We start from the raw sequence: 26,470 nt of genomic DNA, 5'->3' as shown, positions 1-26,470 counted from the left end.
TGAAATATGTATATACTGTAGACTGTGTACATATTTTATAAATCAAGTGAATTGACATATGCATTACCTCACATGCTTATTTTTACATAATGAGAACACAAAATCTATTGTCAGCAATTTTCAAGTATACAGGACATTGTTATTAACTATAGTCACCATATTTGTATGATTGATCTCTGGAACTTCATCCTCCTGTCTAACTGAAGTTTTGTACCCTTTGACCAACATCTCCCAATTCCACCCCACCCCTAAGCCTCTGACAACCACCATTCTACACTCTGTTTTTATGAGTTTGCCTTTTTTAGATTCCATATATAAGTGAGATCATGCATGATCTCAAAAGTCAAACTAGTATTTGTCTTTCTGTGCCTGGCTTATTTCACTTAGCCTAATATCCTCCAGTTTCATCCATGTTGTCACAAATAACAAGACTTTATTTTTATGGCTGAATAATATTCCATTGTGTATATGTACCACATTTTCTTTATCCATTCACCCATTGCTGGAAACTAAGTTTGCTTCCTTTTATTGGTTTTTGTTAATAATGTACAGCATTTCTTTTTTTAATATAAAAATTTTTAAACATAAAAATGGGGTCTTGCTTTGTTGCCCAGGCTGGACTTGAACCCCTGGCCTAAAGCAATCTGCCCACCTCAGCCTCTCAAAGTGCTTGGATGACAGGCATGAGCCTCTGCACCCAACTCCACCATTTCTTAAAATGCTTATTTGATTCCAAAAAACCTCAGATATTTTACTTTCCAATGTGGGGTACTGTCCATTGATAACTCACTTAAATGTTACATGTGCATCCTGATGAGCTGGGTTAATAACACTATCTTCTCCTATTGGGTAGTATAACCCCTGTATGGTTGAAAAGCAGCTGAAGGCAGACTGCTAAAAACTCAGTTGCCTAATTGAAGACAATGTCAGAGTAGATTTGAGGAGTAGGAGTAGTAAAATAATTCAAAGATAAGACTATACAAAACTTCTCCATAACTATAAGCATTCCTTTCATAATGGAAAAAAGGAGAGTGAGTATAAATACCCTTGTTTAGTAGGATCTGAGGCTTTCTAATCTTTTTACAATCATTTAAATCATTACCATGATTAGAAGCTCATGATTAACCTACACTCTAGTAAAAATACAATGCCCTTCCTTTCTCCAAGTCAAAAAGCAAGTCTAGTTCTTATATTTGGAAAGAAGAATCATGTCAGTTAGTACATTTCTCACAAAAGCAGGATATACCCTACAGGGTATTTAATAATGTTTTATTCAGGCTATTTAAAATGGCCAATCTTACTTTTAGAAGACCCTTTTAAAATCAACAGAACACTCCCTTTAGAAGTGTTTCTTGATATTGTTTGAATTGGCATTCCATTCACTGTTTTATTTAATTATAGTCCTTTATTTTCAGTAACAGCTTATTTTCAAAGTATCATACATCCAAAGCAAAGAAAAAGAACTCTCAAATTATGGGTCATTTGCTATGATAACATATGAATTCAACCTTAACAATACTAGGATATGAAAAAATATGGCACATTTCAAGAAAGTTACGGCAAAGTATGTTGAACTAATAAAATCTCCACTCATGAAAATAATAAAGAGGAAAATGCTGAAATGATTAACTGCTTTTTTATTTACCCAAGTGGAATTTAATTTGAAATCCACCCCTTCTGCCAATTCAATTTAAAATCCACTAGGACAATAATAGATAGAAGAAATTTTAATCAAAATGGTAGTTTCATCCTGAAAATAGAGATTACTTAGAGGATTGACATCACAGCCTTAAAAAGAGTCCCAACAGTTTAATACTTTATTCTTTAGGTTGTTATTATTTCTAATGTATGAATTTTGAATGTACTACAATATCTTTAAAAATACAGACTTTGAAGGCCACATTGATAGTCTCCTAAGTCAGTCTATGTTATTGTGGTGGGCAGAAATCTAACGTGGCTTCCAAAATTCCCAGCCTGCTGGTACAAACCCTATCAAATTCCTTCCCCTTAAGTATGGGCAATACCTCTGAATATGTTTGTCTGTCACTCTTGTGATTATGTTATATGAAATGGGAAAGGCGAAGGGATTCTGAGAATATAATAAAGGCCCCTAATTAGCTGACTGTTGAGTTAATCAAAAGGAGATTATCCAGAGTAGGCTTGCTCTAATCAGGTGAGCCCCGAAAAAGAGATACTCTCCTGCGAAGAAACAAGCCACCTGAGTCCCACAGCTGTAAGGAAATTCAGTCTGCCAGCAACCACCCAAATGAGCTAGGAAGAGTCCCAAGCCTCACATGAGACTATGGCCCGGCCAACACCTCAACTGAAACCTTGTGAGACCCTGGGCGAAGGATCCAGTTAAGCTGTGCCCAGATTTCTGATCCACGGACACTGTGAGATAAGAAATACATGTTGTTTTAAGCCACTCAGTTTGTGATAATTTGTTATATGGCAATAGAAAACTAATACAATTTTGGCTGGGCACGGTGGCTCATATTTGTAATCCCAGCACTTTGGGAGGCCGAGGTGGGTGGATCACCTAAGGTCAGGAGTTCAAGACCAGCCTGACTAACATGGTGAAACCCTGTCTCTACTAAAAATACAAAATTAGCAGGGCGTGGTGGTGCATGCCTGTAATCCCAGCTATTCAGGAGGCTGAGGCACAAGAATTGCTTGAACCCAGGGGGCGGAGATTACAGTCAGCCAAGATCGCACCATTGCACTCCAGCCCGGGCAACAGAGCAAAACTCCATTTCAAAAAAAAGAAAAAAGAGCCCGGGTGCAGTGGCTCATGCCTATAATCCAAGCACTTTGGGAGGCCAAGGCGGGTGGATTGCCTGAGGTCAGGAGTTCGAGACCAGTCTGGCCAACATGGTGAAACCCCGTCTTTACTAAAAACATTAAAAAAATCAGCCGAGCTTGGTGGCACACACCTGTATCCCCAGCTACTTGAGAGGCTGAGGCAGGGGAATTGCTTGAACCAGGGAGGTAGAGGTTGCAGTGAGCCGAGATCACGCCATTGCACTCCAGTCTGGGCGACAGAGTGAGACTCCATCTCAAAAAAATAAAAGAAAAAAGAAAACTAATACAGTTTTATTAGATATTTACTGGGCTACGTAATACTATGGGGCACATGATTTGACCCTAGGGATATAAAAACTGGCTGAGAAAAGTTAATATTACAACCAGACTCTACTATAGCAATGTAATATATGTATTGAAGGACATGAAAAGAATTGGTAATATCAGGAAAGAGGCTTGATATAGGACGGCTGATGTGATCAAACCAAGTTAAAACAAAACAATTAAAGGCAATGCTTTTAAAGAAAAAGAACAAAGAAAACCCCATAAAAACAATATTTTACAACAGAGGTGACTAAGGATGATTTTTTTCAACTTGGAAACAGAAAGGTAGGGACCAAAAGGTGGAGAAAAAGGATAACAAGATTTAGTGGTAATTTTAATGCGGGAGAAGACAGAACTATCAAAAATAATGTTGAATCTCCATCTTGGAGATTAGGGAAATGGCAGTACTACCAATCGCACAAAGAAGTATTCAAGATGGGCACGGTGGCTCATGCCAGTAATCTCAGCACTTTGGGAGGCCAAGGTGGGCAGATCACTTAAGCCCAGGAGTTTGAGACCAGCCTGGACAACGTGGCAAAACCCCATCTCTATGAAAAATACAAAAAAATTAGCAGGGCATGGTGGCACATACCTGTGGTCCCAGCTACTGGGGAGGTGAGGATCACTTGAGCCCCAGGGAGGCCAAGGCTGCAGTGAGCCAAGATCGTGCCACTGCACTCCAGCCTGGATGAGAGTGAAACCCTATCTTAAAAAAAAAAAAGCAAAGAAAAAAAGCATAATATGCCCATAGTCCCTGGCACATAGCAAGTGTGCTTAAGAAATATTAATTAATGAGGCGGGGCGTGGTGGCTCACACCTGTAATCCCAGCACTTTGGGAGGCCGAAGCAGGCAGATCACCTGAGGTCAGGGTTTGAGACCAGCGTGACCAACATGGTGAAACCCCATCTCTACTAAAAATACAAAATTAGCTGGGCATGGTGGTGCACGCCTGTAATCCCAGCTACTCGGGAAGCTGAGGCAGGAGAACCACTTGAACCTGGGAGGCAGAGGTTGCCATGAGCCGAGATTGTGCCATTGCACTCCAGCCTGGGCAACAAGAGTGAATCTCCATAAAAAAAAAAAAAGAAAGAAGGAAGGAAGGAAGGAAGGAAGGAAGGAAGGAAGGAAGGAAGGAAGAAAGGAAAGAAAGAAAAATATTAATTAATGAAATTAGGGCCCGGCATGGTGGGTCATGCCTGTAATCCCAGCTACTTGGGAGGCTGAGGCATGAGAATGGCATGAACCCACAAGGTGGAGGTTGCAGTGAGCTGAGGTCGCGCTCTGCACTCCAGCCTGGGCGACACAGTGAGACTCTATCTCAAAAAAAAAAGAAAGAAAGAAATATTAATGAAATTAGCCAAGTGTGGTGGCACATGCCTGTTGTCCTAGCCACTTGAGAGGCTGAGGTGGGAGGACTGCTTGAGCCCAGAAGGTGGAGGGCTGGAAAAATATTACCAAGAGTTTTTATTCTTTCCCCTCGAGTGTTTTTGTCTGTTTTTCTTTTTTTCTTTTTTTAGAGACAGGGTCTCATTCTGTCACCCAGTGTATCACAGTAATAGCTCACTGCAGCCTCGAACTTTGGCTCAACTGATCTTCCTGCCTCATCCTCCTGAGTAGCTGAGACCACAGGCATGTGCCACCATGCCCAACATTTTTTTTCCTAGAGATGAGATCTCACTTTGTTGCCCAGGCTGGTCTCAAACTCCTGGCTTCAATTGATCCTCCCACCCTGGCCTCTCAAAGTGCTGGAATGACATGTTTTGACTATTTTAGAGTCCATTGCTGTCATCATTTGCTCCACCCATTTTTGTTTTTTGGTTTTTTTTAAGAGACAAGGTCTCACTGTGTTGCCCAGGCTAAGTGCAGTGGTGTGATCATAACTTACTGCCACCTGGAACACCTAGGCTCAAGTGATCTCTCCCTTCGGCCTCCTGAGTACTGGAATTACAGGTGTGCACCACTGTGTCTGGCTCATTCCTCCACCTTTTAATACAGTGGATTTAGATAAACAATTGATGAAAGTGGAAAAAAATAAGATTTTAGCCACAACATTGCCCAAGAATATAATTTAGAGTTTATAAATACATATTAAAAAATCAAGTGGCTAGGTGTGATGGCTCACACCTGTAATCCCAGCATTTTGGGAGGCCAAGGCGTGTGGATCTCCTGAGGTCAGGAGTTCAAGACCAGCCTGGCCAATATGGTGAAACCTCATCTCTACTAAAAATACAAAAATCAGCTTGGCATGGTGGTGGGCACTTGTAATCCCAGCTACTTGGGAGGCTGAGTCAGGAGAATCACTTGAACCCAGGAAGCAGAGGGTGCAGTGAGCTGAAATCGTGCCATTGCACCCCAGCCTGGGTGACAAGAGCAAAACTCTATATCAAAAATAAAATAAAATAAAAAATCAAGCAGGCAGTATGCAAAACTGCAAATCAAAATCAAAAGACAAAGAATGCTACTGTCCCCCCTATACATTCTTCCATTCTTCCTTTTAATAACAGATGTCCTCATTACCATTCAAAACTAAGTTAGGCACATAGCTGTCCAACTACAGACACATTTCCAGCCTTTCCCGCAGCTAGGTGTGGCCATGTGCCTAAAGTTCTCACCAGGAGAATGTGAGTGGAAGTGTTACATGCCTTGCTTAAAGAGGAAGCTTGTTTGCCCTCTGCTTCTCTCTCTCTTTTTTTTTTTTTTTTTTTTTTTGTTTTTTAACTGGAATGCCCTCTATTTCTCTTTCTGCTTCCCACAGGGTATAATGAAGTCATCAAGGTCAGCCAGCTTCCACTATAAGGATAAAGACAACACGATAGCAGGCAACAGAGTAACAAAGGGGAAAAAACCTAGGTCCCTGACTCACCTTGTGTTTGAAAGCCTGAATATTTACTCTGAACTGTTATGTGAGAAAGATTTCAATTAAGATCTTCTTTGGGCCACATATTTTAGAGTATCTTTTTTTTTTTTTTTTTTTGAGACGGGTTTGCCCAGGCTAGAGTGCAATGGTGTGATCTCAGCTCACTGCAACCTCTCCCTCCCAGGTTCAAGCCATTCTCATGCCTCAGCCTCCCGAGTAGCTGGGATTACAAGCGCGCACCACCACGCCCAGCTAATTTTTGTGTTTTTAGTAGAGACAGGGTTTCACCATGTTGGTCAGGCTGGTCACAAACTCCTGACCTCAGGTGATCCACCCACCTTGGTCTCCCAAAGTGCTAGGATTACAGGCATGAGCCACCATGCCTGGCCTAGAGTGTCTTTATTACAGCAGCTCACCCTAGATATTAATAAACTCTCCAAAGTCATTTACTCTAAGGTCACATGATTATATTGTAAATGAGGCTACTATAACACCTGATTTTGCAATTTTTCTGTTGTGTGGATATAAGGACACTCTGGGAAATTCTAGTGGAGATCCCCTGGCTTTTAATGTATGATGGGTCATTCGGTCTTTTTCAAGTTCACCAGACTAGGACAAAAAAAAATTATGCTGAGAAAATCTTTGTACCCTTAATAATCCAGAGAGAACTCGGCCTGTGCCAATTAACCTGTTCATCACAGAAGGAGGGAAAAAAACAAAAGGGTGAAATATACTGGGAAGGGTGTTGAACAGGGAAGTTGGAGAATTACATGCTTTGGAAGACACTCAACAAGAATAGTTAATGGATTGCAACTACAAGGTCCCAATGTCTTCTAAAAGACCTTACTTCTTAGCTGCCAATGTGTTCAGGCGTGATGACTCAGTTTCTGTTTCTCTGAACATCAATACTAGGGTCTGTATAATTTCAATGCATGCCCTAGAAAATAAAATGATAAAAGTCAAAGAAATGGCATGATTTCATTAGAAGCTCAGAATTCCATGAAAGTAGTAATTTTTGCTAAAACTGCTTCCAGATATCCATACAGAAAAAAGTACAGGAAATAAATTTTGTACATCAAATTGCTAACATTGGTTAAGTGCCTACTCTGACTGCTACACAGTAAACACTCAAAAACATTTGCTGGTTGGGTGGGGTAGATAACACATTACTCATGCTGTAATCTCAGCACTTTGGGAGGCCCAGCTGGGCAAATGGCCTGAGCCCAGGAGTTTGAGACCAGCCTGGGCAACATGGCGAAACCCCATCTTTACAAAAATTAGCTGAGGTGGAGCTCAGGAGGTCAAGGCTGCAGTGAGCCATGATCACACCACTGCACTCCAGCTTGAGGGACAGAGTGAGAACTTTTCTAAAAAAAAAAGAAAAAAATTGTTGAGTGAATGAATAGCTGGATGTCAGTACTAAATCATTTTTATATGTATCTCTTGTCCAAAATTTTTAGGATAATCACACACTGTTTTAAAATTATTGTTTAAATTTTTAATATTTTCAGAGAGGTAATATTTGGCTCAAAATGTCAATGGTAAAAAAGAGAATACAGTGAAAGCTGTCTCTCCTCCAGATACCCATTTTTCCCACTTTGGGACAACAAATATTACTAGTTTCTTGTGCATCCTTCCATTAAAATTAGAACAAAATGAGTTCTATTTTTTAAAATACACAGGAAGAGGCCAGGCATGGTGGCTCATATCTGTAATCCCAGCACTTTGGGAGGCTGAGGCAGATGGATCACCTGAGGTCAGGAGTTTCTACTAAAAATACAAAAATTAGCCAGGCATGGTGGCATATGCTTGTAATCCCAGTTGCTCGGGAAGCTGAAGCACGAGCATTGCTTGAACCCACAAGGCAGAAGGTGCAGTGAGCAAAGATCGTGCCACTGCATTCCAGCCTGGGCAACAGAGCGAGACTCTGTCTCAAGAAAAAATAAATAAATAAAAATAAAAATAAAATCCACAGGAAGAAAAACTTGCAGTGCCATTAATCATTAACACAGCATATATTTTGTCCAGTGTCTTCCATTTATCTTTAACACCCTAGCAAAAAAAAAAAAAATCAATGATTAGTTAGTACTTACACCAGCTCATCAACCCTTTGGCTTTGATTTTGAAGTGCATTCTTATCCCTAGACTCCGGCAAGTACTCATGAAGTTTGTTTACTAGGAAATAGAAAAGGTCACTGGTCTGTGAAAGCAAGTGGGAAAAAAAGACAGTAATTAAGGTATCTGTTGTTAAAATTCTGTACTCTCATGTACTAAAAATATGAAGAAATAATTTGTCCTTTGATTAGAGAAGTGAATTACAATATCTCCCGTTAATACTAGCATAACCCAAATTGGAAACATACTTCTTACTTACAACCAAGAGACCACTGTCCTGGTGACCAGAGCAAGGGCTAGGGGGCGATGCTGGGAGATGCCACTTAGGCCTGGCTTGACCATTAACCTTGAAGATCATCCAGAAGTAAGTGTGTAATCTCAGGCAACTCATTCAGTCACCTTGAAAAATGGGGCTCCTATAATTTCTGCCTTTCCAAAGTAATTTGGCCTTTGTGAGGATATAATGAATAATGAATAAGCAAGCTCTCGTTTTAAAATGTTTACTAACACAAAAACAAACGTACAGCACTAGGCTAGCTTATGGAAATGGTGCAGAACAATATTGATTCTTCTGGTAATACAGTGAAAATGTAGATTGCCAGTTCTGTCAAAATAAACACTGACTTAGAGCTGGGGAACCCATTTTTTTGTGTTCCTGTCCAGTCTCATGAGAAATCGAGCATGAAAATAAGCGCTGGCCCATGAAATCAGGCAAGTCGGCATTAATGAGAAATGTAATGTAATTGCTTTTCTTTTCTATTCCTCTATTGTTCATTTTTTTTCCCCAGGATTTTGGTTTACTAGTGACAATTTAGGCTTTTCATTTAGAAAGTGTATGTGTCCCCTTAGTCAGGTGATATGGCATGTGAAGAGGCGGGAATAGCATGGAGAAAGGAAAAAGAGGAAGAGGAGCAGAATGTTTACCAGATACTCTCAGAAGTGCTTGGGCTTTGAAAGAAGGAAGGACTTGGCCGGACGCGATGGCTCACACCTGTCAGCCCAGCACTTTGGGAGGCCGAGGTGGGCAGATCACTTGAGGTCAGGAGTTTGAGATTAGCCTGGCCAACATGGCAAAACCCCATCTCTACTAAAAATACAAAAATTAGCTGGGTTTGGTAGCATGCACCTGTAATCCCTAATCCCAGCTACTTGGGAGGGTGAGGCAGAAGAATCACTTGAACCTGGGAGGTGGAGGTTGCAGTGAGCTGGGATTGCACCACTGCACTCCAGACTGGGCAAGAGTGAGTGAGACTCCATCAAAAAACAAGAAGAAGAAGAAGGAGAAGAAGAAGGAGAAGGAGAAGGAGAAGAAGAAGAGGAGGAAGAGGAAGAGGAAGAAGAGGAAGAGGAAGGAGAAGAAGAGGAGGAAGGGGAAGGGGAAGGGAAAGAAGAGGTGCTTGGGCTTACCCAGTGCCTGATAAATTAGCATAGTGTGGCAGTTTTACAAACTGACCCTGGAGTTACATTCTTTGAGCTCAAATCCCAGCTCTGCCACTGGGCAGTTGTGTGACATTTGCCCAGTTACTTATACTCCCTGTCGCTCAGTTTCTTTGTCTTTCAAATGGGGTTAATAATATCACCTCATGGGGTTGATATTACGTTTAAATAAGATAGTATGTATTTGTAAAGCTTCAACAGTGCTTAGCACATAACAAGTGTTTAATAAGTATCACTTGTTATTATGACTTCCCACCTGCTCACTGATTCATGAATTTTCACTTATAAAATATCATGCATCTACCTGAAACAACATGGAAGAATCTCAAAAGTATTGTGCCAAAAGAAGCCAAATGCAAAAGAGTACTTAGTGCAGAATTCCATGTAAGTGCAATGCTAAGAGAGGCAAAATGAATCTACAGTGACAGAAAGCACATCGATTGTTGCACGAGGCCAGGAGTGTGAGAGAACTGGCGGCCAAAGGGCACAAGGTGAAATTCTGGAGTGACAGAGATGCTCTAAATCTTGATTGAAGTAGCGTTAATAGTTATATGAATAGAGACATTTGTCAAGACTCTTCAAACTGTATCTTTAAATATGGGTGCATTTTATTTCATGTAAATTATACTGCAATAATTTCTTCAAAGAAGATAGATGGATGGCCAACAAGCACATGAAAGATGCTCAACAGCACGAATCACCAGGGAAATGCAACTCAAAAGTGCAATGAGAGATTATCCCACACCCATTAGGATAGCTACTATTTAAAAAAAAAACCACAAAATAGCAAGGGTTGGCAAGGATGTAGAGGAATCAGAACCCTTATATACTGTTGGTGGGAGTAGAAAATAGCACAGACACTGCAAACCAGTATGGTGGTTCCTCACAAATTTAAATATAGAATTACCATCCAATCTAGCAATTCCATTTCTGGGTATATACCCAAAAGAATTGAAAGCAACGTCTTAAAGAGATATCTTGCATACCAATGTTCATAGCTGCATTACTCACAACATCTAAAACATGGAAGCAACCCAAGTGTCCATTGACAGATGAATAGATAAGGAAAATGTAGTCTATACATACAATGGAATATTATCCAGCCTTAAAAAAGGAAATTCTGATACATGCTACAACATGGATTAAACTTGAGAACATTATGCTAGGTGAAATCTCAGTCACAAAAAGACAAGTACTATATCATTCCAACTATATGAGGTACTTAGAATAGTCAAAATCACAGAGACAGAAAGTAGAATGGTGGTTTCCAGGGGCTGTGGTTTGAGGGGGTGGGATGGGGGAAAGAAATGGAAAGTTGTTGCTTAATGGGTAGAGAGTTTCAGTTTTGTAAGATGAAAAGTGTTCTGGAGATGATGGTGTTGATGGCTGCACAACATTGTGAATAAACTTGACACCACTGAAATGTATGCTCAACAATAATTAAGGAAGTAAATTTTGTGTTATGTATATTTTGCCATAATTTTTAAAAATGGGAAAAAAATCATATGAAGAAAAAACAATTTTTTTTTTTTTTTGAGATGGAGTCTTGCTCTGTCACGCAGGCTGGAGTGCAGTGGCACGATCTTGGCTCACTGCAACCTCCACATCCTGGTTTCAAGTGATTTCCTGTCTGGGATTACAGATGCATGCCACCACGCCTGGCTAATTTTTGTATTTTTAGTAGAGACGGGGTTTCACCATGCTGGCCAGGCTGGTCTTGAACTCCTGACCTCAGGTGAGCCACTCGCCCTGGCCTCCCAATGTGCTGGGATTGCAGGCACGAGCCACTGTGCCCGGTGGAAAAAATTTAAACTAGAAAAAGAACATAGATAACTGTTTTATCTACTCATTTATTCATTCACTGAATGCATAATTATTGATTGCCAGCTATGTGGCAGGTATGCTAGATAATGAGATAACATCTTGAGCAAAACGGACAAACAGACATGTGTCTGTTCTTCTGAAACTTGGAGTTTAGTCAATCTATGAAAAAGTGTTCTCAGCCTGTGTAATCTCATGCCTGTAATTCCAGCACTTTGGGAGGCCGAGGCAGGTGGATCATTTGAGTCCAAGACCAGCCTGGGCAACATGGTGAAACCCCTTCTCTACAAAAAATACAAAAATTAGCCCAGCAAGGTGGCATTTGCCTGTAGTCTCAGCTACTCGGGAAGTACTCAGCTACTTGGGAAGTATTCAGCTACTCAACTACTTGAGCCCAGGAGGCGGAGGTTGCAGTGAGCCGAGATGGTGCCACTGCACTTCAGCGTAGGTGACACAGTGAGACCCCATCTCAAAAAAAAAAAAAAAGAAAAGAAAACCTATTCTCATAATTTAAATTTTACCTTCAATAAAATTAAAAAATAAAGACCACTTAAAAGAAAAAGGTATGCCTCAATAAAGTTCATTTTAAAAGAGAGGGAGAAAACTATACATAATATATATTTTTACATCTATAATATATATCACTCTATATTATAGTGTATCTATAATTTTTATATCCATAATATGTACATTATATATGTGTATAATTTTCCATCCTATTACAGGAACCAAAAATTAGAGATGCCTGTGATGGTTAATTTTAGGTGTAAACTTGGCTACATTAGGAGTACCTAGAGAACTGGTAAAGCATTATTTCTGTTATGTCTGTGAAGGTATTTCCAGAGGAGACTGGCATGTGAGTTGGAGAACTGAGTGGTTCTGTCTCTCTGGAGAATTCTAATACAGATTTTGGTACCAGAAGTGGAATTGTTGCTATAAGGAATACCTAAAAATGTGGAAGTGGCTTTGGAATTGGTTAATGGATAGAGGCTCGAAGAATTTGGAGGAGCAACCTAGAAAAAGCCTAGATTGCAATAATTGGAGCCTTAAAGGTGATGCTGGTGGGGGCTCAGAGAAAGAGGATGGCTGTAGGGAAAGTCTGAAACTTCTTAGACATTTCTTAAGTGAAAGAGTGAAAGATTATTCTCCAGCTTTAAGACACTGTTATTTTCCCTGTTGGGTTTTGGACTTACTTGGCCCTTTCCTCTTGCTTATATCTTCCTTTTGGAATGGGAATGTCTATCCTCCACACATCCCACCACTGTATTTTGTAAGTAGATAACTTGTCTTGATTTACAGGCTGACAACTGGAGAGGAATTTGCCTCAGGATGAATCCTGCCTTGAGTCTCACCCATACCTGATTTAGATGACAATTGGTAATTTGGACTTATGAGTTGATGCTGGAATGAATTAAGATTTTTGGAGCTATTGGGATGGAATAAATGTATTTTGTATGTAAAAAAGACATGAATTTTGGGGGCCAAGAGCAGAATGCTGTGGTCTGAATGTGTCCCCCAAAGTTCATGTTTTAGAAACTAATCCCCAATGCAACAGTGTTGAGAGGTGAGACCTTTAAGAGGTTGATTGGGTCATGAGGCTTCTGCCCTCATAAATGGATTAATGTCATTATTGTGGGAGTGGGTTTCTGATAAAAAGATGAGTTTGGCCCCCTTCCACCCCTTTTTTTTTTTTTGCATGCTCTTTTGCCCTTCTGCCTTCTCATGGGATGACACAACAAGAAGACCCTCACAAGATGCTAGCACCTTGATATTGGACTTCCCTGTCTCCAGAACTGTCATAAATACATTCATTTTCTTATAAATTACCAAGTTTGTGATACTCTGTTATAGCAACACAAAACAGACTAAGACAATGGCCCTAATCTCTCCACCCCAGTATGGGTTTCTAAGGGAGCTTCACAGAACGTATGTTTTCCAAGAAATATAGCATAAAGTTGAAAAACCACTGTTCTAGCTTAAGGCTATGATAACAATTTAAATTAAAAAATCTTAAAGGATGTTGACTTTTATTAGTCATATATGCTAATTTTGTGAAAACAAATCTGAGGATAGATTTTGGTTGTGGATTAGACAAAAGAACATAAGGCTACTGGGTTTGATGGCATGGTTGGGGATAGGGCCAAGGGGGACTCCACTGAAGTGTAGAAAGACCCCAAATAGGGAGACTACCCATTTATTTTTTTTTCTTTTTTTTTATTATACTTTAAGTTCTGGGGTACGTGTGCAGAATGTGAGTTTTGTTATACATGTGCCATGGTGGTTTGCTGCACCCATCAGTCTGTCAGCTACATTAGGTATTTCTCTTAATGCTATCCCTCCCCTACCCCCCCATCCCCCGACAGGCCCCAGTGTGTGATGTTCCCCTCCCTGTTTCCATGTGTTCTCATTGTTCAACTCCCACTTATGAATGAGAACATGAAGAACATGTTTGGTTTTCTGTTCTTGTGTTAGTTTGCTGAGAATGATGGTTTCCAGCTTCATCCATGTCGCTGCAAAGGACATGAACTCATCTTTTTATGGCTGCACAGTATTCCATGGTGTATATGTGCCACATTTTCTTAATCCATCTATCACTGATGGACATTTGGGTTGGTTCCAAGTCTTTGCTATTGTGAATAGTGCCGCAATAAACATACATGTGCATGTGTCTTTATAGCGACATGATTTATAATCCTTTGGGTATATACCCACTAATGGGATTGCTAAGTTAAATGGTATTTCTAGTTCTAGATCCTTGAGGAATCACAACACAGCCTTCCACAATGGTTGAACTAATTTACACTCCCACCAACAGTGTAAAAGCATTCCTATTTCTCCACATCCTCTCCAGCACCTGTTGTTTCCTGACCTTTTAATGATCACCATTCTAACTGGCATGAGATGGTGTCTCATTGTGGTTTTGATTTGCATTTCTCTAATGACCAGTGATGATGAGCTTTTTTTCATATGTTCATTGGCTGCATAAATGTCTTCTTTTGAGAAGTGTCTGTTCATATCCTTTGCCCACTTTTTGATGGGGTTGTTTTTTGCTTGTAAATTTGTTTACATCCTTTGTAGATTCTGGATATTAGCCCTTTGTCAGATGGATAGATTGCAAACATTTTCTCTCGTTCTGTAGGTTGTCTGTTCACTCTGATGATAGTTTCTTTTGCTGTGCAGAAGCTCTTTAGTTTAATTAGATCCCATTTGTCAATTTTGGCTTTTGTTACCATTGCTTTTGGTGTTTTAGACATGAAGTCTTTGCCCATGCCTATGTCCTGAATGGTATTGCCTAGGTTTTCTTCTAGGAATTTTATGGTTTTAGGTCTTACGTTTAAGTCTTTAATTCACCTTGAGTTAATTTTTGTATAAGGTGTAAGGAAGGGGTCCAGTTTCAGTTTTCTGCACATGGCTAGCCAGTTTTCCCAATACCATTTATTAAATAGGGAATCCTTTCCCCATTGCTTGTTTGTGTCAGGTTTGTCAAAGATCAGACAGTTGTAGATGTGTGGTGTTACTTCTGAGGGCTCTGTTCTGTTCCATTGGTCTATATATCTGTTTTGGTACCAGTACCATGCTGTTTTGGATACTGTAGCCTTGTAGTATAGTTTGAAGTCAGGTAGCGTGACGCCTCCAGCTTTGTTCTTTATGCTTAGAGTTGTCTTGGCTATGTGGGCTCTTTTTTGGTTCCATATGAAGTTTAAAGTAGTTTTTTCCAATTCTGTGGAGAAAGTCAATAGGTAGCTTGATGGGGATAGCATTGAATCTATAAATTACTTTGGGCAGTATGGCCATTTTCACGATATTGATTCTTCCTATCCATGAGCATGGGATGTTTTTCCATTTGTTTGTGTCCTCCCTTATTTCCTTGAGCAGTGGTTTGTAGTTCTCCTTGAAGAGGTCCTTCACATTCCTTGTAAGTTGTATTCCTAGGTATTTTATTCTCTTAGTAGCAATTGTGAATGGGAGTTCACTCATGATTTAGCTCTCTGTTTGTCTGTTATTGGTGTACAGGAATGCTTGTGATTTTTGCGCATTGATTTTGTATCCTGAGACTTTGCTGAAGTTGCTTTAATAAGCTTAAGGAGATTTGGGTTGAGACAGTGAGGTTTTCTAAATATACAATCATGTCATTTGTGAACAGAGACAATTTGACTTCCCTTTTTCCTATTTGAATTATTTCCTTCTCCATTCACTTTGGCCTTTCATTTTTGGTAACTGAATTAGAAGATCTGTTTTAGCCCTGGTAAGAACATTATATTAAATAATGGCTGCAGTGTTTTCAAGTATAAAACAGATCATGAAAGCTTCATTTTTAGACATTGGATTAGGTTAATATTTCACAAGAGAACAGATTTGCAATTCAATATGAATAGCTTACAGCACCTGGAATATGCATGCATTGTGTTTGGCCTGAGGGAGAATACAAAGGTAAGTAAGACATATACTTGTCCTAAAGAAGCTTTTAGCATATTATGATAAATAAGAAAAATGTGCCAATCACTATAGTAAAAGGGAGGATATCTGTGCTAATTCTCGATGGTAGAAACTGTATCATAATCATGCTATATTTCTAATACCTATCACCAAGCCTCACCCAGATTAGGCATGAAACCTGTCTGTTAATTGTTAAAGAGGAAGTGCTATGAAAGATGTCGTAGAACTACATTGTTTAACTTGGTAGCTACTGGCCATAAGTGGCTATTTAAATTAATTTAAATTTAATAAAATTAACATTTTACTTTTTTAGTCACTAGCCACATTCAAGTGCTTAATAGCCACATGTGGCTAGTGTCTGCTGTATTAACAATGCAGATTATAAAACTTCAAACAAAGTTCTATGGCATGGAATTGACAGAGAAGATCGAAAGGAGGAAGGTACTAAAGTTCCCCATTCGGCATGACAGGAAAGGCAGAAAATGGCATTTGAGATGAGCCTTGATGAATGGGTATGATTTTTAACAAGAGAAATTAGAAGAACAGTATTCTATAGAAAGCAAACATCAGGGAGAAAGGAGAGCTAAGGAGAACAGGTGTCCGAGTTATCCCACATGGCTCGATCTTGTAGAGGACAGAGGTGAGAGAGAAGATGAAGTGGCGGGTTGGGTCTGTGAGTCCTAACCTTACTCTCTTTCTCTCCATCCTTTTTTTGTTCCACAGCCTAGGCCACAGGTATCAGGCCTGTTTTTAAATTGAAGATGTTTAAATGACCTCCAGACTAACACTGGTGCTGATCCCATTAGGAATACACATCAACATCCTTCTTAATCTAACCCTTAAGTGGTACTTCAGTTCTCCTACCTAGACATGCATTTTAAATCCAGTCCCTGATTGTGTCCAGTGTATGTGGGTGGACTTCCCCTTTGAGCACTGTCCTAAGTCCTTTCCCAGTCCTCTCCTAACTGCTGGCTTTACTCTTGACAATCTTTATGTCCTCACATTCCATAAAACCCTGTCCCCACACCCTAAACAAGCAGATCTTCCTGGTGCCAAATATTTGTGCAGACATCAGGGTGTAATTCACCCACATGCTAAAATATCCTGATATTTCATTTTGCTCACTCTTATGTAGAGATCACTCTCACCTTTGGGCCCTGTGCCTTTTCCATGAGCATCTACATCTGGATTCATTTTCCCAGTGCCCACCTTGTCCAGATGGTAGCCTGATATGGTCTGGTTCTGTGTTCCCACCCAACTCTCATCTTGAATTGTAATCCCCACTGTCGAGGGAGGGTCCTGGTGGGAGGTGATTGGATCATGCATGCTGTTTTCACGATAGTGAGGGGAGTCCTCATGAGATCTGATGGTTTAAAAGTGGCAGTTTCCCCTGCACATTCTTTCTCTCTCTCCTGTTGCCATGTAAGACATGACTTGCTTCCCCTTCGCCTTCTGCCATTATTGTTAAGTTTCCTTAGGCCTCCCAGCCATGTGGAACTGTAAGTCTGTGGCAGGCCAGGTCTTCATAACAGCTGAACAGACAGGCCTCCATAACAACTGTTCCTGGACTGACTGAGTGCAGCTTTTAAATATTAAAAGCTGATAGAGCCAGTGTCCTTACACAAAGGCTGGGATGTAACAAAAGCCCACCAAGAGTTTTGCCCAGGCCTTTCCTGGGCCTTGAAGCATGACAAGATAATGAAGGAATTCTTAACAGGACCTGTTTAGAATTAAACTAGTTTTACTGGGGGTCTGAAGAAACTCCCCAGGCCGCCACAAACAAGTTTATTCGTAGTCTGAAGGAAACCCCAAACCTCTGTGATTTAGCAGGAGGCAAGATAAGGGTAATCACCCCAGGACCTGGACCCATTTAGATTGAGTCAATTTACTGAGGCCCCATAGGAAGGTCTTCAGGACCTTCCTTAGGTCCTGATCTAATCTTAGTTATAGATTAAAAGAAGTTAATCACTTATATCTTTAGATGAATGCACTTACATGTAGACATATAGCTTAGAAGGTACATAAGCTCTGGAAAACTTTGTAATTTTGAGTTGGTCTGGCGATAATTTCCAGGCCTTTCCCTTCTTTCCCAGTTCATCTGTATCTCATTATTGGGCTGTGAGAATAAGCAGCTCGACCCTTGGTTTGGTCCAGGAACAAGTCAACTAAACCTTCTTTCTTTATAAATTACCCAGTCTCAGGTAGTATTTTTATAGCAGTGTGAGAATGGACTAATACACAGCCCTTTCCTGAAGGGAAAATAAACTAAAATAAAGGCCATACCTGTCCAAATTTGAAATCTGTGATTAGTAGAGAGCCTTAAATGCCAAAGCCAAAGTCTTTACTAGTAAGGAAAGTCACAAGAAACTTTTGAACAAGCAATCCCATACAATCAGGGTTGTAGATTAAATTGATACTGTGTGCGGGATGGACTGGAGTGGTTTATTTGGGAAGAAGATAATCCTAATTTATTTACCATTTCCACATGAATTCCATTTCATCTTCATAATCAACTTGGTTGGTCATATTTTCCACAATCTTCTGAAGTTCTAGAGTCAAAACTTGGATGGTGTATTCCTCACAGGATCTATCCAGTACCAACCATTTTAGACTATGCAGCACTACATCATCCTTACCTGAGTCTCAATGTCTCAATGTTGTGGGACGTTTGTCATATTATTCTCTACAGCTAATCTGCCTTCACCATACTGATTTGCTTGGAACTGTTCTAGCTTTCCAATATTGCAGGAATTTCCTTAGTCCCAGGCAAACTGGAATAGTTGGTCACCCTAATCTGGGCAAACCAAAATGGTTGGTCACCCTACATATGAAGGACCTAGAAGCTAATAAATGGCCAGGACTGTCTTGTATGGTTGGGAGTTCACATGCCTTACAATTGCTCAGTAAAATGATGGCAGCTACTTATGTGACCAATGGCCAGAATTAGGATAAAATATATAGCAATCAACATGAACACAGCCCTAGGCAGGGCTCACCCTCTCACCTAGGCCTCATTAGCACCACACCAGGTTACTCACCTGGGCTTCTTAACACTTTCACCTGAACATGAAAATGAGGCATCTGTAATTTACTGAGTGAGAATGAGATTGCCTTGCCTCCCCAGGAGTCACATTTTAAAAAATACCAGTCCTATACTCAAAAATAAATTTTTAAATTATATTTTTACAGTATGGGAAACTGCACAATAAAACCCCAGGTACAGTGGCTCTCGCCTGAAATCACAGCACTTTAGGAAGCCAAGGCAGGAGAATCGCTTGAGCCCAGCAGTTTGGGACCAGACTGGGCAACAGAGTGAGACCCTGTCTCTATTTAAGAAATAAACAAATAAGCAGGGTGCGGTGCCTCACACCTGTAACCCCAGCATTTTGGGAGGCCAAGACGGGTGGATCACCTGAGGTCAGGAGTTCAAGACCAACCTGGCCAACATGGTGAAGCCCCATCTCTACTAAGAACACAAAAAATTAGCTGGGCATGGCGGTGGGCACCTGTAATCCCAGCTACTTGGGAGGCTGAGGTAAGAGAATGGCTTATACCTAAGAGGCAGAGGTTGCAGTGAGCTGATATCGTGCCATTGCACTCCAGCTTAGGTGACAAGAGCAAGACTCTGTCTCAAAAAAATAAAAAATAAACAAACAAAAACTTCTTAAAGTCTACTTTCCCATCTCACTGTCTATATATCTCGTATGCCAAAAATGTTCCTCCTAATATCTCTCCATTGGCTCTGCCAATCCAATGCATGGGAGCTACTTTTTGCTACCACTCCCCTCTCTTCCCATCTCCCCTCAACACACACGTACATTACTGATTACATCACAAAGTATCCAGCATTAAGACATGACTACATTAAATTTTATCAACATTTAAAAATATAGCATCAGAATACAAGACAACGCTTATTTGTATTTTAATGTATGCTTGTATTTGGTAAACAGGAGACACAAACTTTAAAGATTAAAAATAAAACAAAGCACTTACCTTCCAGAAAAGCCTTTTCAGAATGAAGTTTTTCTGGGCTGCTACCTTAAGTTCCGTAAGTAAAGAAAGTATCCTCCTCAAAGAATTGTCTTTAAGAAAAAGTTCAGATTTAAGTTGACTGAAGTGCTTAATTTTCTCCTCAGACCTACAGAAACAGAAGAAAATTTTCCACTTAAAAAATGGTAAGAAATAGCAGTTTAGGAATATCGATGATTACTGACAGGTTTGTTAAACTTTGTTACTAATGGGATTTTAATACAGTTTTATTCTTCTAGCCTTAATACTCATCAGTAGTGAAACTTGCTCCCCGCAAATTGAACTGTTTGTTATGCTCCAAACATACTTTTTTGCCCATGCCCCTTAACTCAAGCTGATCCTATACCAGGAATACTGTCACTGTCCCTGGTAAATTTCTGTCCCTCTTTCATTTACCATAATCCATGAGCCTTTGTGTAATATTTTTCTTTCAATCAACTAGCTTTTTTTTTTTTTAAGAAGTTTATAAAGAAAATGTTGTGTCACTTTCCAGGGAAAACCAGTATCACTTGGTGTAAATGACATGAAAGCAACATAAATTCTAAGTAAATGCTCCATGTTCTGAGCCTGTAGCTGGCTTCTCTGTGAGGAAAGGGCAGATGAGCATGTGTTCAAGAACTGTCACTAGTGGCCCCAAGACGAGAGGTTCTCCCTGATGAGATCAGCCTAGCTGGAAAAAGGAATCACATATTTCCACCATGGAATTCAAAGTTGTTTCACGCCATGTCAGAGTACCACCTGGAATCATCTCCCATTACTGAACCGTGTGTTCCACACTTAAGGAAAAGCTGGCTTAGCAGAAAAACCTTCTCCTCAGATCTTTCCCTAATTCTACCAACAAATGCAGCCCCTCTCCCACTGCAGTTTTTTCATACTCCTAGTATCACATTAATCCCATTTCACTCATTGTAGTTAGTTACTCGTGTACCTATCCTAGCCCCTCAGCTGACTTTTAGCAACTTGGAAAAAGTGTCATCGGGTTAAGTATTGATTCCACCTCCCACTGTGCTCAGTAATAACAACTTGCGCTTAACTGGGCCCGGACTAGGTGGCCGGCTCTGGCCTGAGTGCTTTCCGTAGACTCGTTCTTGCACTGAGCTGGCTCCACTGTGGGGACCGAGCTGGGAATTTATCGCATTTTACGGAAGTTGTGGGGCGGTTTAAGTAATCTGTCCAAGCTCACACAACCAGTGATTCAGACAGCCAGGGTGCAAGGTAACAGTAGAAAAGATAGTTCACGTTCTATGTAGATTGATGGAATCTTAAAATTTCTGACTTGAAGTAAAAACATTTTTTACCACTTACTCCAGAAACCTATACCAGCCATTTATCCCAATACTAGCTACTGCATGGAATGTTGGTACTTGCCTACTACCTCCCCCTTTGTTTAAAAAACATCTACGATGTTCTCCTTTGTCCAATCAATGAGTTGCTCTTATTAACCTGAAAATTAAGACTTCCGGAAAAAAATGGTCTCTTTTCTAGTGGAGATGCTGGAGGGAAACTGATCATTATGAATTCAATAATAGCAGAGAGGCAGAGGAGCATAATGATTATGGACGTGAAGACTGAGGTCAGAATCCTAGATCTGCCCCTACTCAGTTAGGTCATTATCATGGGCAAGTTACATAGTTTCTTTGTGCCTCAATTTCCTCATGTGTAAAATAGGAATAATGGTAGTACCTATCCAAATGTGCTGGGTTTTTTGTTTGTTTGTTTGTTTGTTTGTTTGTTTGTTTGTTTTGAGACAGTGTCTCACTCTGTCACCCAGGCTGGGGTGCAGTGGCGTGATCTTGGCTCACTGCAACCTCTGCCTCCTGAGTTCAAGCGATTCTCCTGCCTCGGCCTCTTGCATAGCTGGGATTATAGGCGCATACCACCACGCCCAGCTAATTTTTTGTATTTTTAGGAGAGATGAGGTTTCACCATGTTGGCTAGGCTGGTCTCAAACTCCTGACCTCAGGTATCCACCCATCTTGGCCTCCCAAAGTGCTGGGATTACAGGCATGAGCCACTACGCCCGGCCAAAGGTGCCATTTTGATATTTTAGTTAATGCATGTCCTTCATACACACTAAGTGTTGGATAAATGGCCTCTAAATAAAACAGGAATAAGTTTAAGATCCTGCTTCCCTATCCACTTCTAATTACCACCATATTTCATTTAAAAAGTAACTATGAAATCCCTCTACTCTCTGAGAACTCCAACAACAGAAATGTAATTTTTACAAACAAAAGAGCTTGGAAAAGCAAAAGCTCAGATAAGATACAATATCAGCAGAATTATTTTGAAATTGATTTTCCTGTTTTTTCATTTGGAGTCAGCAATTTGCTAAGATCTGCAATAAAAACAAACTGTTTTTAATCCTTTGCCAACTAGGATAACAGATTGTAATGCCAAACTAATTTTTTTATGGCCAAAACAATTTTCACAGAAAACAGCATACTAATCTCTTCAGAATAAAAATCAATTCATACATAAATGGAGGTCTCATATATATCATAAATTCAAGTTAGAGTACACATTCTATATTACTGCAGAAAAGTTATGAATAATAATTTCTTTGAGGATTCAGAAAATATTAGCTTATACATAGATGACAAACTTCATTTGACTGAAGAAATAAGAAAAAGCCAAATGCCAGAAGACTCCATTATTCAACTTAGGAATAAGAAGAAAATCTATACTAATGTTAACAAATACTCTATTTTCATCAGGTAGAAAACGTAAATTCACCAAAATAATGTTGCAGGAAGGTGTTTTGCTTTTTTTTTTTAAGACAGGGTCTTGTTCTGTCACCCAGTCTGGGTTCAAGCGATTCTCATGCCTCCTGAGAGTAGCTGGACTACAAGTGCATACCACCACACCCAGTTAATTTTTGTACTTTTAGTAGAGACAAAGTTTTGCCATGTTGGTCAGGCTGGTCTCAAACTCCTGACCTCAAGTAATCGGCCCACCTCGGCCTCTGAAAGTGCTGGGATTACAGGCATGAGCCACTACGCCCAGCCGCAGGAAGGATTCTTAATCTAATAATAAGCTCTATTTTTCCTGTATTTTTTCATCTTTCCAGACATTTACTATAAATAATACCTCACATTTGTAAAGCACTAGAAAGGCTCTTCCTATATTATCTCAGAAGCGCTGTGTATGATTTTCACAGTGGTCAGCTTGCAGAACCGTCCCATCTGTGACACAGTTCTAAATTGAAAACCTAAAGGATGTTTATTCCTTTTAAACTGAAGATGCCTTGCAGGTAGGGGCTATTTCTTGTGTATCACTGCATCCTTCACAGTGCATTTGAAATCATGGCATTTTAAGTATGTTGCCTTCAGGAATTAACTTAGTAAGAAATATGCTTTTCCTGAGCCAAGAGAGTGGTAGAACTCATCCTTCTTGCCTTCAGGAATAAATTTCAAGCCACACACACACAGAATTTGAGTCTGTTTTATTATACAATTAGCTTTAAAATCACTTTAAATAAAACACCAAAGTGAAAACTGATGCTTTTTTTACAGTAAACATGAAAACCTATAGAAATTTTAAGCTATCCATATAACTTTTTAAAAAAGAAATCCCAAATATTATGTCACTTAACTCTTACATACCTCAAAATGCATCTCTAAATAAAATGAATACTTTCTTACAAAATGATTATCACACCCTACAAAATTATCAAAAATTCTTTGGTATTGCTAATACTCAGTCCTTTTTTTTTTTTTGAGACGGAATCTTGCTCTGTCACCCAGGCTGGAAGTGCCATGGCACAATCTCAGCTCACTGCAACTTCCACCTCCCAGGTTCAAGCGATTCTCCTGCCTCAGCCTCCCAAGTAGCTGGGATTACAGGCGCACACCCACCATGCCTGTCTAATTTTTGTATTTTTGTAGAGACAGGGGTTTCACGATGTTGGCCAGGCTGGTCTTGAACTCCTGACCTCAAACGATCTGCCTGCCTCGGCCTCCCAAAGTGTTGGGATTACAGGCGTGAGCCACTGCACCCAGCCAGACTCCGTCCATTTTCAAATTGTTCTACTGACTTAAAAATGTGTTTTTACGGCTGGGCTTGGTGGCCCAGGGGTGTAAATCCCAGCACCTTGGGAGGCCAAGGTGGGAGGATCGCTTAAACCCAGGAGTTCCCAGACCAGCCTGGGCAATATAATGAAAGACCCCATCTCTATAAATAAGTAAGTAAGTAAATAAATAAATAAATAAATAAATAAAATTAGCCAGCCATGGTAGTATGCACCTGTAGTCCCAGCTACTTAGGAGGCTGAGGTGGAAGGATTGCTTGAGCCCAGGAGGTTGAGGCTGCAGTGAGCTGTGATCAAGCCACTTCACTCCAGCCTTGGTGACAGATAAGACCCTCTCTCAAAAGTAAATAAAATAAAAACGGCTGGGCACGGTGGCTCATGCCTGTAATGCTGGTACTTTGGGAGGCCCAGGCAGGTGGATTGCCTGAGCTTAGGAGTTCGAGCCTGGGCAACATGGCAAAACCCAGTCTCTACTAAAAAACTACACAAAATTAGCCAGGCATGCTGGTGCATGCCTGTAGTCCCAGCTACTCAGGAGGCTGAGGCATGAGAATTGCTTGAGCCTGGGAGGCGGAAATTGCAGTGAGCCAAGATCATGCCACTGTGCTACAGCCTGAGTGATAGTGGAAGACCCTGTCTCAATAAATAAATACATACATACATACATAAATACATAAATAAAACATGAAAATGTTTTCTTACTTTTGGTTTGTTAAAATCAAGACTAAATAAGATACTTCTTATATTTGCTTGTTATGTTTCTTAAGTCTTTCAAAAAAAGTTTTCTATATCACGTCATCAAGCAATAAAATTTTTTATTATGGAAATTTTCAAACATACATCAAAATGGAGAAAATTTTATAAGAAATCCCATGTACCCAGCTGGGCGGTGGCTCATGCCTGTAATCCCAGCACTGTGAGAGGCCAAGGCAGGCAGATCACCTGAGGTCAGGCGTTCGAGACCAGCCTGGCCAACATGGTGAAACCCTTTCTCTATTAAAAACACAAAAATTAGCAGGGCGTGGTGGTGCATGCCTGTAATCTTAGCTACTCGGGAGGCTAAGGCAGGAGAATTGCTTGAACCCGGGTGGTGGAGGTTGCAGTGAGCCGAGATGGTGCCATTACACTCCACCTTGGGCAACAGAGCAAGACTCCATCTCAACAAAAAAAAAAAAAAAAAAAAAAGAAAGAAAGAAAAAGAAAGAAGGAAAGAAAAAAGAAATCCTATGTACCCACCACCTTGCTCTAATAATTTTTAATATTTTGCCAATCTTGTTTTATCTGTTCTCTTACATACACATACAAACACACATATATACTTTTTTTAAAAATTGAACTAAAATTATATCACAAAGTTTCCCATCATATCCATTTTTAGGTGTACAATTCGGTGGCATTAAGTGAATTCACAATGTTCTACAAGTATCACCACTATCCATTTCCAGAACTTTTTCATCTTTCCAAATAGAAATTCTATACCCATTAAACAATAACTCTCCCTTCACCACTCTCCCCAGCCCCTGGAGACCTCTATTCTATTTTCTGTCTCTATAAATTTGCCTATTTTAGGTACCTCACATAAGGGAAATCATATATTTGCCCTTTTGTGTGTGGCTTATTTCACTTAGCTGATGTCTTCAAGGTTCATCCATGTGGTAGTAGCAGAATTTACTTCCTTTTTAAGGCTAGCACATTCACACTGTTTCTTTGTTTGTTTGTTTGTTTGTTTTTGAGATGGAGTCTCATTCTGTTGCCCAGGCTGTAGTGCAGTGGTGCCATCTCAGCTCACTGCAGCCTCTGCCTCCCAGGTTCAAGTGATTCTCATACCTCAGCCTCCCAAATAGCTGGGATTACAAGCATGTGCCACCACACCAGGCTAATTTTTGTATCTTTAGTAGAGACAGGGTTTCGCCATATTGGCCAGGCTGGTCTCACACTCCTGTCGTCAAGTGATCCTCCCTCCTCGGCCTCCCAAAGTGCTGGGATTATAGGTGTCAGCCGCTGCACCCGGCTTATCATACTCACACTTTTGAGTCAGATTCAGGTTTAACCGTTTTACCACAAATACTTCATAGGTGGTGCTGTGTATTTTATATCACATCAAATAATGAGGCACACAAAGTCCGGCTGTCTCACTGAAGTGATACTAAGACAAATCAATGGATTTAGTTATTTACAACATGATCCCTCCATTTTGAAGTTCCACTTCACCTTTTTTTTTTAATCTCTTTTTCTTTTAGAGACGGTCTCTCTCTATCACTCAGGCTGGAGTGCAGTGGTGCAATCACAGCTTATTACAGCCTCCACCCCCCAGGCTCAAGTGATCCTCCTACCTCAGCCTCCCAAGTAGCTGGGACCACAGGCACACCTGGCATTTTTAAATTTTTTTGTAGAGATGAGGTCTCACTATGTTGCCTAGGCTGGTCTCAAACTCCTGGGCTCAAGCGATCCTCCCACTTCGGTCTCCCAAAGTGCTGGGATTACAGGCATGAGCCACCATACCTGGCCCCACTTCACCTCTCTGTCTAATGGTTTCATCCACTGAAGATTGTCAAATGAATCTGTCATTTCATTACAGGCTACATAAATTGTAATTTTCTAATTCTATTAAGCC

The 26,470-nt window shown here is 40.3% G+C and overlaps 1 protein-coding gene across 2 annotated transcripts in view; it reads right to left on the bottom strand.

Moving 5' to 3' along the window:
• Positions 1-26,470, bottom strand: part of C11H12orf56 (chromosome 11 C12orf56 homolog) — a 99,572-nt gene that overhangs the window by 11,543 nt on the left and 61,559 nt on the right. For both annotated transcript variants that reach the window (XM_003252725.3, XM_003252724.2), the window contains 3 exons: positions 19,791-19,935; positions 8,078-8,184; positions 6,832-6,921 (listed from right to left, as the gene is read on the bottom strand). In XM_003252725.3, coding sequence (XP_003252773.1) covers positions 6,832-6,921; positions 8,078-8,184; positions 19,791-19,935 — 342 coding nt within the window. The remainder of the gene's footprint in view (positions 1-6,831; positions 6,922-8,077; positions 8,185-19,790; positions 19,936-26,470) is intronic.

The sequence above is a fragment of the Nomascus leucogenys genome, chromosome 11, assembly GCF_006542625.1.
Source record: "Nomascus leucogenys isolate Asia chromosome 11, Asia_NLE_v1, whole genome shotgun sequence".
Lineage (NCBI taxonomy): Eukaryota > Metazoa > Chordata > Mammalia > Primates > Hylobatidae > Nomascus > Nomascus leucogenys.
This window is presented reverse-complemented; position numbering and strand designations above follow the sequence as displayed.